The sequence below is a fragment of the Ixodes scapularis genome, unplaced genomic scaffold (assembly GCF_016920785.2).
Source record: "Ixodes scapularis isolate PalLabHiFi unplaced genomic scaffold, ASM1692078v2 PGA_scaffold2__306_contigs__length_199485367, whole genome shotgun sequence".
Lineage (NCBI taxonomy): Eukaryota > Metazoa > Arthropoda > Arachnida > Ixodida > Ixodidae > Ixodes > Ixodes scapularis.
In genome coordinates, this window is record NW_024609857.1 from 36613044 (window position 1) to 36631448 (window position 18405).

An 18405-nucleotide genomic window follows, 5' to 3' on the forward strand; every position below is an offset into this window, starting at 1 on the left:
ACACACACACACACACACACACACACACACACACACACGCACACGCACACGCACACACACACACACACACACACCGATGTTAGGCTACGTATACGTACATTTGCATAATACACTCGGAAAGCACCTCTTACTGGCCGCTGCGGTTACTTCAGTACGCCTGGATTGTAGAGAGTGACTGAGGTGCAACAGTGTTGGAACAAACAAGCCATCGATCCTTTTTATTTTATTTTTTTATATAAAGGGCTGCCATAACATTTTGAAGAAACATATTTGTATCTCGGGGCACGCCGTACAAATTCAGAACAACGTCGATGTCGCGTTCGCGCTAACGCTGCCACGCAGTGTACACTTGAAGCCGTGGAAAGCACGCGTCACGAGCTTATTTAGAGAAGTGAGTGTATACACCATTCCAATACGTACAAGTTATTTAGAGAAGTGAGCGTATAAACAATTCCAATATGTACAAGTTCTCAGCCTAACATGCGATTTCCTCAATCCAGTATGCACATGTTCGCCGATTCCGAAAGCGAGCAAATCACGCGCCATACTCACCAACACTTCAAATGAACCGGCCAGGAGACCTTTTTTTATTTTTGGGAAAGGTCCATACGGTGTTCGTATCTCCAAGCGCCATGTTCTCTGACCCTCGTTCCACAGACTGCGCGCCGTGAAATTTGCTAGAACAGCACTGAACTAGCGCGAGGTTCGCATGGGACAACTTCACACTCAAAAAATAAGAGACTGGTGTCGTTCGTCATGACTCTCGGAATCGCGGGTAGACCCGCAGTGCGATCAACTCTGAGACTCGTCGCCGCGTGACGCGAGGCACCCCTCGTAGCGCTTCACGGGGAAGCCTTGGACCCTTTTGCGTCTTGAAGGTCGCCCGCCCGGCATTTAGGTCGTCGACGGGGGCACGGCACGCGTCACGGGCGTTATTTACTCAGCGCTGGACTTTGCTCGGATGCGCCCTCGCTTGTTTTTTTCTTGCGATCGTTCAAAAATAAGGAGCTACACAAAACGAGCGGCGTATTTGATGGTAGCGGCATAGACAACTCCTTACCGCACAGAATATTTTCGCGACGGATAATGAAGGCGGTGGTACAAAATATTAGGACCATGGCACGAACCAACAAAAACATTCTGTCTGTTTCGCGCGTTTTCTCTGACAAACACCACTATGTATACACTGAAGCACTGCGAAAGCGGCATGATTAAAATTCAGGTATCACGCTTCTTGAATTCGCTTCCAATTCTAACCGTCTTTTTTTTTTTTCTTTTTTTAAGCGCTCTTACGCGAATTTGGGAAATCCGATTACCTGATATCCGGCGAACCGATATTTTTGTTTTCTTTATTCGAACTGCTTTTGTTATTATGAAGTTTTTCAATGCGATATAACGCTCTAGTATACCGAGTCGAGGTGTAGGAATCTGGCTCTGATCCTCGGTGGAGGACACGTGCGAAGCTCCACGCAGCATTTCTTGCAGGGCGTCGTCGACGAAAGCGCGGCGCTTCCAGAACCGCCCACGCATTCTAGGGTGTTGCGCCGACCGCGAGACGGGGCCGGGGGGGATGCGCGGCTTATATTTTAAGGATGAGTGACTTCGGTATGCCGTCGCCGCTTCTACGCCTGCTGCGGAGGGTTGTACATGGTTGTACACGCGCCAGACTCCGAGCGCTTGGGCGGACGGATGCACCGAGCTGTCGTCACGAACGTGCGAAAGTGATGTTCCCCGAGCGTTAAAAATAAGATAAAACAAACGAATGTGGGGGCGTGCCCCGGAGAGAACTGCGCGAAATGCTTCGAAGCCTCGAGGGCGTCGAAATGCAGGTATACCAGGCGCTAGAGGGGATGTCAAGGTACCTATCCACCCCCTTTTTCCCCCTCCTCCTCCGCTTTCTTTTACATCTCACTTAGTATAGTATGTCTAAATCTCTGAACTATAAGAGGTGGTAAAAAAGGAAGTGTTTATGTTTTGTTCGTAGTTCTATCCAGTTTCGTACGCGAAGCTCTTCTAAACATACAGCTTCTACCGCGATGTGACGTACCCATAACTGCTCTTTACGTCTTTCTGCTTGAGCCTCCTCAAATCAAAGGTTCTATACTACCGCGCAGGTGATTGTTGTCGCTGGCTTGGCGTTCATCAGACGACACTGCGAAAGTCAGGCGACATTGTCGGTCTACGCAACGGCAGGGAACAATCTCAGGGGAGCGGATGAATTCTACGCTTCACAAATTGAATAAACGGCAACCGGACGTCAGTAGTTTGAAACTTAGGCAGACTTCGCCTGCTTGAGTTTCGAAGACGAAAGAGCATCCTCCCTGGTGCAGCTCTTTGATGTGTCCGCTCGCTTGAAAAGCACACTCCGAGATCCGATCCCGTAGTCGGCCTTGCACACGGCTTCTGCTCGGCAGAAAAACAGCCGCGACCTACTGCCCGATACGTTCTATTCGATCATCTTCCATTCAAGGACGGATGAATTGACTTTCCCTGCGGGGCTTCACCTTGAGAGATTATCGGGCGGATTATTGCGTGAGCGATAACGGCCAAGGCGACGAGTGATCAGAAGAGGGTTGCTCAAAGACCCATTTAGCGTGTGCTTCTTTGCTCAAACTTTCGGTAGCAAAAAAAAAAAAAAAAAAATCATTGTTTGGTGCGTGTTTTGTGTACGGTGAACAATGTGCAGATGTAGAAGAAAGAAATCAAGTTTAGGCGTGTTATATTAGGGACTGCTACGTGTGGCCTTGAGACATCGAAATCAGAAAGGCCGTTGGGTCAGTATACGGAGAAAGAAAACATTTAAGGCACGAAGCAGGAGGCGACGCAGTCTGTAGAATTTGAACCGCGAGACAAAATAAAAGAATTGACCCAGGTTATATAAGTAAGGAATCTGTACATTATATAGTAGGTATTCAAAGATATTCAAGTGAACGCACCGCACTTGATCGAATGGAACAAAGGTTACGAAGCCTCCGGGTCTCCCCATTTCCGGTCGGTACCAGTTCCACCACGCGGAAAAAAAAAAAAAAACTACCAGCAAAGCGGTCACTGCGCGCCGGGTTCGTTCGGCATAGACTGCAAAGACTACCAATTGTGACGCCATACCAAACGGTAATCCCAACTTCCGGCAGCGTTTATTCGCATCACGCATCAGGGATTCCCAAACACACAGCAGAGTGGACGTGCTAGTGCCACCGCGCATCTTCGCCGAAAGACAACCCACAGGCAAGGTTGTGCCACAAGAGAAGTCAATGCGCTCTCAGTATAGGGCGGAAAGCCAAACGGTCTTTCAAGTTTCAAAGTTACCAGTGACGTCGTGAATTTAACTCCCCTTTGTAAATCTTCTCGCGTAAAACTTGATGAGGATGTCGGAGAGTGAATCGGTGTACTGGCTCACTTCCGCGCACAGAAGGCCGCTCCAAACAAACACGCGTGGTCATTACTCACTCCTAGAGGGAATCGATTGTGGAGATTGCGGGGTGTACCCGTATTGGCGAAGACAAATGGCTACCGCTTGATGGCGCCTTGCGGAGAATGCAGTACGATACCGTTTTGTGCCCCGGATCATGCCGGTAAGTGCACTAGCGATTAATCGAAAAGAAAGGACGCACGCACCGCTGAGCGCGATTTGCGAAATCCAACCGCCGATATTAACTCCGCGTAACTCCCGCCGTGGGACGGATAAAATTATATTGTCTCCACCCCGCGTGAGTGTACGCTGAATATGACGTGAATAACTAATTCAGTGGATCGACCTCGCTGGGCCAAGGGTACTTAGAGAATCATACACATATTTTTATTCGAGCTTTCGCGGCATCTGTTTCGCTGGCGACGCTAATGCTATACTGCCGAAAGATTTGCCTCCTCTTCGATTATACAGCCTGATGTTGTCGACGCTTAGTGTTGTTGTTTTACGCAATTGCGTGCGATGTCGATGATGAGATAAATTATAAAGACATTGAGAGAGCGACTCAAGGTTTTGCACCGATCAGCGATCACAGCATCGCGTTGCACAAGCATCCTAATACATCTTTGATTAACATCTTTGAGTGCTATACTTCGTTTCAGCTTACGTACAGACGCAGCACACGCTACGAGGTAATGGAATCAATAAAGCTGCGTCAAAGGCGCAAGTCACCAGGACTTTTCTGTTCATGATTTGTTCAGCGACGATGGCACACGTACAGAAACATGACGAACACAATGATGGTGCTTTTTTGATGCTCTTTGATTGGGCCGACCAGCTCGCACCTTGCAGTGCAAATATCTCTCCCCCCCCCCCCCCCCCCAAACTATTGAGAAAAACAAAATCCGAAGGGCCTTGGATATGTGACGCCCTGCAGATATTAAAGCGTTCGCATACATCGACGCGAAAAGAAAAAAAAAAAAAAAAACGTATACGCATTCTATTGTTCCGATTGCACTTCGAATCTTGGAACTGCAATATCATAAACCTCGAGTGACTGCAAAGAGCGCGAACTCAAAGGACTCCCATCGTTCTCCCGCTGGCGGACTCCATTGTCTCGCACGACCCGTTCGCACTCGGGGAAAGCGCGTGCCCCGGAGTCTACTTTGTTTCCGGTACGCGGCAAAGAAGTAGTGCAGTGGCTATTGTCTCTAAACCGACGTCTCGTCAAAAAAAGAAGAAGAAAAAAGAAAACTTTTGGTACATGCGGACTGGAAGGCGTTTAATGGGATTGCGTCCGTTAACTCAGTAACGCACTCCGCCCCGCTCCGCCGGTATGGGTTTCGAAACCTTCAGTATATGCGTCGTTGCTGCTTTTCGATACACCGGCGCCGTTTAGAGTTGACGTCTTACTTTCGGTGCGATCCATTAGTGTGCCAGGCCGTGTTTCACAACACATCTTTTCGATCGGTCGGTATGATGGGAACAACGATGATACGTTTTCGTAGAAACAATCGTTCCTTTCTCGCGGACAGCCATGAAACAGATGGGGGTTGGGATGCTTTCGATATCAATTTGCTACTTGCAAGAGAACCAGAGTGCTGGTATCTCCTTTGGAAAGTTGCGTAGTAGTAACGTCGTCATTATAAATTGTGAGAACTTTGTTTTGTAGCGTGGGCTACACTGGCCGAGGTTGAGCAGTTTCGCGTGGCTCGCATAATGAGCCGTGCTCCGTGCTGCGCAAGCGCGGGGAGCAGTGACGTCACACGGCGCACAGCTGGCGCACCGGAGACGCCGCCGCCGCCGCGCGCTCCGCCGCCTCCGCGCGCGCCTCGCCGGTCTGCACATTCCAGAGGAGTGACGTCATAGCGGCGGCAGACGCACTGGCGCCGCCGCGTGCCCAGCTGTCCGCCTCCGTTGCGCAGTAGCCAAGTCTGACGCTGCACCGGAGCCGCTTGATAGCGCCTCATTTTGTGCGCATAAGCTCACGCTAGGTATATCCTGGCATAGCCAAGCTAAGCCACTGACATTTTTTTCGGTGTATGCGTGTGTAAGGGGGGCATGCACAACTATAGCAAGTATGTGGCGGTACTGCACTGCTGCTACTCTAGTGGTTAGCCTGTATACGTATATGTTGCATGTGCAAGTGCACATGCGCGAGTTATCGAGTGGCGAGGAGAGTAGCGGGGGTTGAGAGGGACGCAGCAAGGCGGAGACGCTCTCAGACGAACGATCGATAGACGACTTTGACTCGCGCAGCTTGTATTACAAACCGGGGCCCATAAATCACGTGTGTCCGATCCAGCAGTCGGAAGCACTCTGAAATCTGACGGTTCGCGAACCTAGAAACATGGAGCCCCCTCCCCCAACGCGTTCTTCTTGCACCGACGGCGAAACATGGTCGGAGGTTTTGTAAGCACTCCAGCAAAGACAGGCTATCGACAGCTAACGAATGTACGAAGGTATACACTCGTGACACGACGCGTGATTTGGACGAAGCGGACGGAACGACACGGTTGCACAAGCTTGTCGTGGCGATCTTGGCGGACACGAGCTTCGTGAACGTTTACCCGGGGGACCCGACACAGAAGTCGTGTGGCGGAGAAAGCCGATCGAGACGGAGTCGTGACGCGTCGAAGACATTGTCGATTTTTTTTTTTTTTTATTACTTGGGGAGGGGGGGGGGGGGGGCGAGGATTGCGAAACATAATTAAGAATGACAGCGTACATGGTCAGAGTTGAACGTCGGACGGCGAAGAGTTACTGGGCGATTAAAAGTACAACGAACAATAACAGACAAGCGATTTTGGCTGATTTCGTATTTTGCCTTTGTGTCTTTGCAGTTGGAACGCCTGCTGCAGTATGAGCAGTACCTGTCGCAGCTGGCATCAGCGACACCCAAACACCACCCCGACTACAACGATCTCTCCAAAGCAGCGCAGAAAGCCAAAAGCGTGAGTGACATTTGCTCGCTTTTTTTATGTTTTTATTTGCGCGTGTCATTTTTTTTAATTATTATTGAATAGAATGGTAGAAAATACAGCACAGCCCCATTGATTCGTGCCTGTGAGGGGCTCACTAAAGCCGTAAGCACACTGCTCATACATTGTACAATGAAGATGGAGTGCAGACATGATGAGAGAATTATTTGCGGACGCGCCTCAAGCATATTCGAGGCAGGCTTGTTTCATAAGTGCTTCAAACATGTCGGCAAACAGTTCTTCTATGGCCGGTGTTACATTATCTTCATACTAGAAAGAGCTACACCTCAGAGAGTCTGTGCAGGCTGTCTTTACTGTCTTTGGGATTATGTACTGGCAGCGTGACCGCCATCTGTGGAGCATGCGCTAGCGAAGCCGGGTGGATGGATGTTACTGGCTTATATCCTTTGTAACGGGCGGTAGCTTATGCCACCTAGCCGACGCTAAAACCGCGACCATGTTACCACCTAACGATGCTTGCACTTCACGAGTTCGCATAGTACCCGGGACGCCGCCTAAAGCCCTGAGCTTCGATGTTGTTGCTGCTGGTACACTCGCAATTAGGGAAGCGGATTATAAGTGTATAGTTCCAGCTCGTATGCCACTAGCGTTTTTTCTTTTTTTTGACCGAATTTAGGTAAACGGTTTAGGTCAGCTCCGTTACGGCGTTTAGTTTGCATTAAAAATACCCCTTTCAAAAGTCCATCAAGCGACATTGACGCAGCGCTCGTACAATACTGTACGTGCCCGTGCAATGCCAAACAAAACAAACAGCAAACTTTAAAAAAAATTATAATATTAATTTAGCGATTGCATCCGAACGAAGCCTCCTGTATACAGACACCTCTTTTCACTTTAGCGGAGCAAACGCTGAAGAGGAGGTCGCCTCCTCTCCAGCGTTTGCTCTCGAACGTTCGCTCACAAATAATCTGAACTGTACATTTGGCATGATTTTTCTAAACCTGATGATCACTCTGGATTACGATCGTAGGGAATGCTAAAGAGTTTTACCGTGGAGTACAACTGCGTTACTCCATAAAATACGAGATGCGCACCAGTGGTAAAAAAATCACTTTCTCCTCACACACAAACGAAGAAGAAAAAAGAAAAACGTATAATCCAAAATTTAACCGATCAACCGTTTAAAAAGGTTGATCGCTAATTCATCTACTAACCGGAAGGTTAATCAATCAGTTGCCAAGTTCTACTAATTATTCTTCAGTTCCGAAACTTGATATAAACTCAAATATAAGCTGACTCTTCCGTATCAAAAATAACTAAATAAAAACACACGTAAATAAAACCGAATGTTTAAATTTAAGCGCTGGAAAAAAATTGGATCGCGGGAACGCCTCTTCTGTCTGTATCATTTCTGAGCGCGGGGCCGTGACTATACAGCCGGTTTCTGCCGTGGTCACAGAGGAGTGCCGCCTCATCGTATATTCTCCTCCGTTCACCTCTAAGCTGACAGCGCGGTGGAAGCTTCGTGCTCCTCGGACTCATCGTACGCCTGTCTTTCACCTCGTGATCAGGATCCCGCCCATACCCACGCGCGGAAAGCGGGGCCTTGCTCATGATGAAAGGGACAGGTCCGGCGAGTCGGTAGTTCCTACCGCACGGGCAGCTTAGGTGTGAACGGAGTCTAACGGGGGCTCACTCGAGTGCTCGATAACCGTGCCAGAACAACGCGGTTATTCTAGGTTACCGCGACGCGTTGGAACTTCCCACTGACCGATCGACACGGAAGAGGCGACGAGGTAATGCAGTGCCACCGCCGCCGCCGCCGCCGCCGCCGGTTCACTCCAAGTGAACATATTTTCCTTTTTTTTTAATTTTGTTTGACGTTGCTTGTTTTGTTGGACGAGCGCGGTCAGGATAACGCCGCCGTCCTCCCGAAGATGGACACTCTGCCTATCTGACCACGAAAGAAAGATAGGGCGTGGGGACCGGTGTAGGTATACTTACAACCGGTCTCAACTTCATCGCGAAGTTAGTGCCCGAGGACGTAGTCCTCTTGACATGCCTCGTATATAGGTAGAGGCCCACAACGACGCGTAGATCGCATTTTTTTTTTTCTTTTTTCCTTTTAGTGGTCGTAATTATTATTTTGGTTGACATCCAGCAGATCCCTCCGAGGCACGTTGTGTGATAACACAATCCACGCGTAAAGCAAAAAATAAAAATAAAGTACTGCGCGAATGAGCAGGTCTCGGAAGTGGCGAGTGAGAAGCCATTTGGTTGGCTTTCATTTCTTATTGTTCTTTGTTTATTTTTGGCGACCACCTCTCGGTTCCAGCAGCCGATGACGGACACGGGACAGGCGATGTATTTTAAAATTGGGTTCCTTCACTTTTTTTTCTTTTTTTTTTTTTGCTTTGTTTTTGGAAGCTACCCATTTCCGAATTCTCGAGAGGGCCCAACTGAATTACGGCCTGGCCCGCAATTAGCTTTGTCGGCGAGAAGCGACGCCAACCGCCCGGGCCCTGTAATTTCTCCGCAGTGCTACAGACAGGGCTGCAGCCGATCCTGTCAGAAGCACAAAACGAGGTCTCGCTCCTAGTTTCGAAAGTCGGGGCGGAAATGAGATCTACGAAACTGGGCCTCGTCGACGGTGCGTCCGAGCTGACTTGTCAGCAGTGCGGGTCACAAAACGACGGAACTGCTGGGACGTAGAACTTTCACTATACCTTGTGTCACAGGTCTTAGCGGTACATCATGCCTAATTGTCTCCGGCTTAGGTCATTTTAGGCATCAGGAATCGGCGTTTATTTCATGATTTCAACAAGATGAAAGAAGCAAAAAGGTGCGCCCCTCTCAGAAGGCCTGCAGTTCGTTATCATGATCAATATAAACTCTACATTCATGTAAATTGTTGTTTGTATGGAGTCGGCGTGCTCCCTGCCATTCCTTCCTCGTGTTAATCAGACTGTATAACCCCCTCTCATGTAATGCCGACAGGCCTTTGAGGTACTTTGAATAAATAAATAAATAAATAAATAAATAAATAAATAAATACCATGGTACTTGCATGGAAGATACCGGGAAAATGAAAATTAACGCCGAACACACCACATTAGGTTTGTGCCTATCGTTGGCACCTCCCCTCAAAATGAGTTTTACCTTATATTTATCGATATTCCTAATAAGTACCATCCTACGTTATAGAGCTCTATACACATTTGAAAGGTATACGCGAGCTCGAGTTGCTAATGTCGCGCCAAGGTGGTATTTTTGGCCGTGGAACTGCGAATGCACAGATGCTTTGTTCTTTTAAACGTGAGTTTCTGTGCATGCGGTGCGCCCACAGCTCCTGGGAGCGAACGTGCCGGTTTGTTGACCTCCAGCACAAAATTATTTAACCTAGAAAGCCTCAATGTTGCTGGGATGGCGGCTCTCCCAGAGTGAGGACAACTCCGTCGTCTGCCATCTGGCCTCCCACTCTTATGTTACCGTTTATGAATGTTTACGCCGTTACTGAGCATTACCATTCGTGAAATGACGGGGGATAACTTTGGGAACATATAAATCACGTGTTCCCCCGACTATGCGTTTGTTTTCGGCAATGCATCTATGATACTGCGAAAACATTTGCGGTGGTCCGTTGCATACAGCGCGATCCAAACTACAGTGTTTTTGTGCGCGCGAAGGTCGTGCGCTTCCCTGAAATTGCGCATTTCGAGAAGTTTTTGCTGCTTCGGTGCGCTTTCTGAGTTACAGCGGTCCGCGTTGGTTAGAACGGTGCGCTTTCGGGCGAGCGGAGAGCATCTCCGCCAGACGGCGAAGAAACGCGGAGCCGGAACTGGTGCCCTCCACCGATTGGCCACGAGACGAGCGCCCCACTACGTCGCAGCACGTTTTCGTGCGCGTTCAGAAGTTGAATGAAATCATCCAACCTTTCTTATGCGCGCTCGGAAGTTGCAAGGAATCGGCGCGACGTCACGAAATACGCAATTTCCGGGAAGCGCACGGCCTACGCGCTCACAAAAACGCGTTGGTTTGGATCGCGCTTTACCGAGCCGAGGAAGCCTCTACTTGGACTAACTTATCCCGACCTCAAAGAGGACTTCATTATTCGGCATTTTCACGGGCACACAAGGCGATCCACCTGTCTTACGTCGCGGGAGGCAAAAGTAGTGGCCGCGGCCGAAAAGGCGGCACTTTCCCTCCCAGAGCGTGTCGCCAACCTAGCAAGGCGCAGCCCCCCAGCAACACTGAGGCACTCCAATGTAACCCTTTAACCATACAAGCTGCGCCGCGTTGAGGCAATTTAGCAGCCGCCGCGGTAGTGCAAACGAATGTCGACAGATGGCGCCAGGTGAAGTGCAAGTGTGTACAGAGCGAAGAACCAGGAAATGGATGCAGTGTGCACTGCTTGTGGAGAGGATGACGAGACGACTGAGCACTTGATACTCTACTGTAAAGGGCTTCACCCTATGCCTACCGAAGACAACGTAGATTTAAAGGGGTAGTGAAACGAAATTTCAGCGCCGATCTTGTTGCATAAATATGGGCTAGGGACAGGCACCACCTCGGAAATATAAATATTGCGCTGTAAAACACAGGAGAACTAATTTTAAACATAATTAAACGATTTCAAATTCTCATCTGGTGGATGGGGGGAAGTTCTCGTGACATCACTTGTGCCAAAATAGCAGCGCCGTTCTGCGGCAATACGGCGTGCCGGCAGAATTCGCCTAGGCCTGAACGCGTTCGCAAAGCCTTGGCGGAGAAAGCCAAAGCGTAGTTGGCCACAGTGAGCTCGTTCTCGTTGCGGCTCTTTGCACGACACGGCCCGAGCATGCTTCTGGCACGGCCGGTATTAGTTGCTGCGAGTCGCGAGCTGCAAGCCGACGTTAAAAAGGATATGTTTGAACTACGAGGGTGTCAGCAAGAGCCACGCAAATGCCAAATACCTGTTCACACTGGGAGCGGACACGCGCGTTTGATCGAAGTACTGAATTCGCTCTGTTAGACCGCGTTTCGGTAAGCGCTTCTGGACCGATCTTTTACGATTGCAACTCGATACTGACATGACACTCGGCAAAGAAAGGTTAGACCGACATCGCGTAGCTCCCACGAACTGCTATAGCTCGACCTTGACGTAGCGTCGAGTCAGAATAAAAATGGCATACTAATAACAGAGTGTACATACCGAGTTGCCAAGGTAATCCGTATGGCGTTTATTTGAGCTCTATATCACACAAAACAAGGAGATAGAATCAATGAGAGTCCCTTTTCGACGACAGCGTTCGTCACCGCTGTCTCGGAAAACAAGGAGATCGAGATGACAAGGGGAAAATATTGACCTCTGAAATTTAGTTCAGAGATCAAACTACTCATCCGGTAAGGGTCCACAAGGGTCGCGCGGGCATATTCCATTCAGCAGGCCAGCCGGTCATGGACAGACGGTCTTGGCCAAGGACCGCCGGAGCAACGGTGCGCAGAGTCGATGTTGCTGCTAGGCCTACTATATTCTGCCGAGCTCGCTCGGTCGGCAGAATCGTGGCTGTTGTAGCTCTTCTCGTGTGTTTGTGGATCCTGCGTTCTTGATCGTCGTGGTCTGTTTTAAGTACTCCTTCCTTTTTTCTTGCTGGTTGAAGTCGGGACGCACGAGAAGAGCACGAAGAAAAATAAATGTCCGTTGGTGGCCGATACCAAGTAACTGAGCGACGCTGTCGGCCTTGTTGATTTGATCGTAAAAAGCGCGTAAGACAGCTTCGGAGCTGTCGTAGGATTCTGTCGTAACCTGCGCAAAGGTTACGACAATTTTGTTTCGAGAGCACGGGTTTTCTCTCAAATTTGTCGTACGCACTTTTTTCGTCGTGAATTCGCTTTGAGAATCCGGCCTCAGAGCTGGTTTTGTCAGTGCTGCCGTGGTTGCCGACTTGCCGTGGTCCCCTGGTGCAGCGTGCGTGCAGCCCTTGCACATCTCAAACGGCCACGTTGTCACAGGTCGTAAATCGTCGACGCGCCACCAAGTGGCGACGCTCGTAACCACAACATTCACGCCGTAGCCTTTCCCGACCGGCACAAGTGACGTCACGAATGCGCCCAATATCCCAAGACGCATCGCGCTCTCCGATGGCCGATTTTTGAGCGCGCGCCCAATCGGGCCCATCAGGGTGAAAAATATAGCCATCCGTTCAAAATACAAACGCGCGATTATGATTTATGAATATCATTGATCATATTGAACCTATTTCTGACCATAATAGGTGTATTTCAAGTTTCGCTTCAGTATCCCTTTAATAAAGTCATTGGGTTTTAGAGACAGCGAAGGGAGGGTGGATTTCAAGACTGTAGAGATTACCAAGCAAAGATTAAATGAATGGTGGCAGAAAGCGAGAGAAAACTAGATATTTTCTTATTAACTGATGGCAAGGCGGTTTTATAGCCTCACTTTCTTTGCAGTGCGGAGTGAATATAGATTTCACATTTAAAGGGATACTTCAACGAAATTTGAAATATTCCCGTCATGATTAAAAATAGGTTGAATATGATCCACAATATCCGTAAATGACAATCGCAGGTTTGTATTTTGAGCCTGGTGGCTATATTTTTCGTTATAAACAGCCCACTCTGGCAAGCGCTCGGAGAAGGCCCAGCGGAGACCACGTGACATCCAACGCAATCGTGACGTAGGTCGTCTCAAGACGAGCAAAGCTACGGCGAGGCTGACGTCGAGAGGATGGCCTAGTCGTTCCAGCCACCGAAGCGGCTGCTTTTGTACGAATTTTGAGTGACGGGTTAATCTTCTGTAATCTTGTAGGGGGACAATAGCGACTTCTGCGACACACAAAAGGCATTCTCGGGAAGAGGGGAGTTCCTCCTGGCCCTCTTTTCTCGTCGTGGCCGGAGGCGAGACAACCTCCGTCACTAGCTGTCAAGGTTCCTAGACGGGCATTACAAGCGAGGCGTTAGCGACATCCACCAGGTGCTCTTTGCTAATCGTTTAATTCGTTTTAAAATTCCTTTTCGAGACTTCTATAACAAGATATTGGTATGTTCGATGTGATACTGCTCCTTTGAACACATATAGACCACAAAATGAGCGCCGAAATTTCGTTGTGTATCCCTTTAAATATTCTAAGCTTAAATGGTAAAATAAAATGGCTAGGTGGCGTAAGGTACGGCCCGATCCAAAAGGCTCAGCCGGAGTTATCCATCCATCCATCCGAACTAAAGAGCCTGTATTGCAGAGAGTTTCCAACCGATCGAGCGAGATCACGTGACTTTTGGGTTGCACTTGCGATGCGAGCTGCGAGGAGGTGACGAACGCATTAGTTGGTCGTTTGCAACGTCTCAGCCTTTTCGCCCACTTTTTTCCTTGCCACCCGAGAACGCAGCGCATGAGCATTTGCGACCAATCTCCGCAGAATGCGTCCGCCATTAAACTCAAAGCGCTCCCCGTGGTACGGTGGCCCCGTGGTCTGAGATGGACTCTCTCCTCAATCTAGGCTCTCTACTGCGAATGCCGGTGTGGCGATACTTCACGTTACTGGTGGCGCCTCGTGGTGGCGGGATTGTTACCTCGACAAGAGTGCGTAAACGTGGCGGGAGAGGATTTTGTCATGCAAAGAGTGGCGGCACAAACCTGATTCATGCTGGGCGGTCATAAATAGTAAACTGTTTTTATTAAAACACAAACACACACACACACACACACACACACACACTCACACTCTTGTGTTTAGGGTTGTGACGTGTCGCGTACGCCATTGGAGTTCCGCAACAGACGATCCGTAACACCTAAAACGACAGCTTGTGATTTTTGTCAAACCTTTTACAGAGCATCTCGGCGCACTGTCGGCGGACCTTTACGTTTTATTGTGGAACACAACACGTCTCACTGGTTTTGAATAATAGATTTCAGCACTAATAGCAGCGAGCGAGCGTTTCTTTTCAGCTTCGAAATAATCATTTTGTTTGTGAGAGTCACACAAATTAGTTGTACGAACTACGAGTAGCTAAATTGAACGGCCCTAAGAAATTTTCTTCCGCGTTTTCTTTATTTTTTTTTTTTAATAACAATCTTGGATGTTACGCTTTTAGCTTGGGGTACGATACAATAGATAATTTTAGTACGGGTTTTTTTGCTGTCTTTGCGCGGATAGTGGGAGCTCGTGCCATCATTCTGAAACATGTGACATGTGAAACATATGACACAGTAAGCTAAAGTAAAACTTCATGTTGAAGGTATTTTTTTATTTTTTATCGTGCAGAACAATGAGGGAGACAGAAAACGAACACAGCAAAATAAAAGTCGGTAAACAAATGATTTTTCCACGTAACATCCCCACTTATCTTGCACTCATCGCCGCCAACAAACTAGGCTAGAGTGGGCAACGACCATATTGGTTATCTCCGAAAAGAAAATCCAGCAAACAAATAGTAAACGCTGATGGAGACCCGGCGACAACAACCGTTATCGGCTCCTCGTGCCCTATTCGCCGTGCTGCGCTGGCACATTTACCCTCCCAGAGATGCCTGATATGCTCCAATCTCGATCGGTTTTGTAAACGAGGACGACTTCGAGCACAAGCGGAAAGTTTGTTGTAGTGCTCGAGTTGCCGCGCAAACATGTCTGCCGACAGTTCTTGTGTGACCAACATGACAGGGCCGTCATACATGAAAGAAACGCGACCCAAGCAGTGTCTGCAGACTGTTTGTTTGTATGATGTGTCATCAGTGAGAACGCGGCTCGATACGTGTGACAGTTTAAGAGTTCAGGGTGAAACTCCTCCCACCTCTTTCCACTTTCGCGGAGCAAACGTTGGAGAGGAGGTCGCCTCCCCTCCAACTTGCACTCTGCTAAGATGAAAAGGAGTGGAACGAGCTTCCCCTCCAGCAAGCTATAGGGGGCGCGCTGGTCAGGCAAAATGGCAGACGAAAGGAGGTCGTTTTCGTCGTTCAGCACCCGGACCACCATAAATGTCTTGCTCTGCAGCGTAGAATCGGGATTACATAAGAAAGCAAAGTGATTTTTTGACGGTAGAAACCTTCTTCTAGTCAGTGCGTACGAAGGACACGGTGGAAGCATACAAATAATTCCTGGAAACGATGTTTGTTTCTATGCTGCCCACGAGAACCGAGCAGCGATAGCAGACGACAGAGTCGAAACGACCTCCTCCCCTGAGCTTCTCGGAGTTGCCGCTACGCGGCGCCGAAAATCGCCTTCTGCGGACGAGGAGGACGAGACGGCTGAGCACTTGATACTCTACTGTAAAGGGCTTCACCCTATGCCTACCGAAGACAACATAGATTTAATAAAGTCATTGGGTTTTAGAGACAGCGAAGGGAGAGTGGATTTCAAGACTGTAGAGATTACCAAGCAAAGATTAAGTGAATGGTGGCAGAAATCGAGAGAAAACTAGGTATTTTCTTAATCACTGATGGCAAGGGGGTTTCATAGCCTCACTTTATTTGCACTGCGGAGTGAATATAGATTTCACATTTAAATATTCTAAGCTTAAATGGTAAAACAAAATGGCTAGGTGGCGTAAGCTACCGCCCGATCCAAAGGGCTCAGCCGTATTCATCCATCCATCCATCCATGCGCGCTGCCATTTTTGTCTGCTGGGGCCCTAAACTCGTCAAAGACAAAGTTTGGACCGTACTTGACCGAGCGAACTGATTGGCCTACCATGACGATGACTTTGCGCTTTTTTCGCCGACGTCCAATCAGCGCGCTTCGCGAACTTTCGGCTGCAACTTTGTGTTTGACGAGTTTAGGGCCCCTGGGCTGTGGAACGCCTTCTGAGCATACACTGTTTCTCTGCTGTGCGGTATGTCAGACGCTGCGCTTTTCTACAAAGGTGATACAAACAGGCAATAGTAAATATAAACCAACAAACTGGCGCGACCGAGTGACGCCAGCCGGCGCGTGACTTTGAAAGGCAGGATATCATTCTCATTTACGGTGCGGCGTGCGCGCGTAGAGCACCGATGGTGCGAAAGATTGGAGCCGTCTTTGACCAACTTGCGCCGCTTTCCCTTCCCTTCCTAGCCCCGTTCAAAAAGGAAGGTGGTAGCGCGTTCGCGCACAAAAGCGCCGTTTTTCACTCTATTCATATTTATGTGTTTCCTCGAAAGTTCATTCTCTCGTATCAGGCATGTGCCGTTTCGCCACGTTTCGCAGTCATTGTTTTCGTGTTTTCTGGAGCATCCGGTGCAAAGATAGGCGACTGTGCGAGATCGTGCGCGGTCGTTTTTCTAGCAGCGGCGGCGCGCTGGTATATCACGACGACGATAGGTGGCGCGAGCCGGGAAATGATAGTACAGTGGGAGCTACGCTCTCGCCGGACCAATCAGCCGCCTCCCTTTCATCATTTGATCTTACGCACCAGGATGTGGACGAGAGTGTGATCACGCGGCGAAGGATCAACGTATGACCTGCCCAACGCAACACGGCAAACACACTGCTTCGCTCCCGCTGTTTTCTAAATGATGGTTACTACCGAACGTTTTCTAATTTCATATAAATAAAGCCAACGTTACAATGAAGCTGCGTTTCCATATTTTTTAATGACTTTATTCTAAGTGTCAGTGTTAACATTCCGAGTGAACGGCCGTCTTATTCTTGGCAGATATTAGCCGACCTACCTCCTTTTTCTCAGGGGGCCCAGAAGTGAAGTAAATCATTTATCCTCCCTCCAGCGCTTCGAGCCTCTGAAACACTTCGGCGCCACGCGTAGCTCAAGCATGACAAAAGCATCGGCAGGTTCATTCTTGTGATTACGTAAACAAGTCCAAAATCAACATAGTTTAACTTTCCACATCGCACGCGATACTTACTCGCGGACCAAGAGAGCACCCGAATCGCAGCGGACGACGCATCTCAGCGTCGACAACAGCACCAACGCTGCATCCTGACCGGCTGCAGCTCTCGCTCGCCGATTCTGACACTTCCCCTCTAGCCCCTGTAGCACCATCTAAACAAATGAAAAACTATACATATATATTTAAAAAAAAATGTTTTTACTTTTTCGTTAACGAACTAAAAAAAATGTAGAAGAGAGACTTTGATAGTTTAAAATATATGTGCGGGCATTCGCGTAACAGTTCTCCCCAAACACACACGCTTTGCCCCCGCTCCTAACTTCACGCACAGTACACGTGAGATCCCGGTTAGGAAAAGAGCAGGAAAGGAAGGGTGGAAATGGAGCTTGAAAAGATGGGGGAGGGTGCAGCCGAGAGGGTAACTTTTAGCTAATCAAGACTATTTCAAACAACGGATTTTGAGTGCTTTGGGCCCGCTGACGAACACTGGTCATCTTGCCGACTCAACGGCTCTGACCTCTTTTTGAAATACTGTGACGTACTACGTGGGGCTCGGCTGCTCTTTCCGGAACTTATCTTATCTCTCTTCTCTTTCACCCCCCCCCCCCCCCCCCCCACCCCGCGCCACCCACGCTCACATTTTTTTTTTTTTTTGCGTTTTACTTCTTTTATATTTGTTACTAAATATAGTATCCACCAATCCAAATCTTCAAAATCTTTTTGTCAAGCTTTGTCCCCCTCAACTTGTGATACGTGACGTCACAAGTTTGCCAGTTGACTGAATCGTTTCCGTCAGTGCGGGTTTTCAGATTTGGCCTCTTCGTTCCGGTCCCGGACGCAGATGGCCCGTTGCGTTGTTTTTGGCGCCCATGTGGCAATCTGGTGACCCTCGCGCCCAGTGGATACTGCGACCGTTTTCGATCGTCTTCGGTGCTTCCGCGACTTGTGCTGGCCCAGCGGATAATCTGCGACGATGTCCTGCATGATTTGGGTGTGTACACGGGCATGTAGCAGGTGGTATCCGCCGCAGCCCCCGCCGCAGCCCCCGCCGTCGCCGCCGCCGGTAAGGCAGCCAAAGTATCCACCTTCGCATCACCCATCATCATCATTCATTCGCATCCGTCAAATATAGCAACATCTGAGAGCAAAGCGCGTTGACCCGTCAATCCAAAAAAAGGCCTCGTCGTATATTTCACTACGCGAGCGATTTCCGCAATTAATCTCTTCAGCTGCTTTGTT

The 18405-nt window shown here is 48.9% G+C and overlaps 1 protein-coding gene across 4 annotated transcripts in view; it reads left to right on the forward strand.

Annotated features, from left to right (window-relative positions):
* Positions 1–18405, forward strand: part of LOC8031543 — a 431410-nt gene that overhangs the window by 386119 nt on the left and 26886 nt on the right. For all 4 annotated transcript variants that reach the window (XM_042291803.1, XM_042291804.1, XM_042291805.1 and 1 more), the window contains one exon: positions 6250–6360. In XM_042291803.1, coding sequence (XP_042147737.1) covers positions 6250–6360 — 111 coding nt within the window. The remainder of the gene's footprint in view (positions 1–6249; positions 6361–18405) is intronic.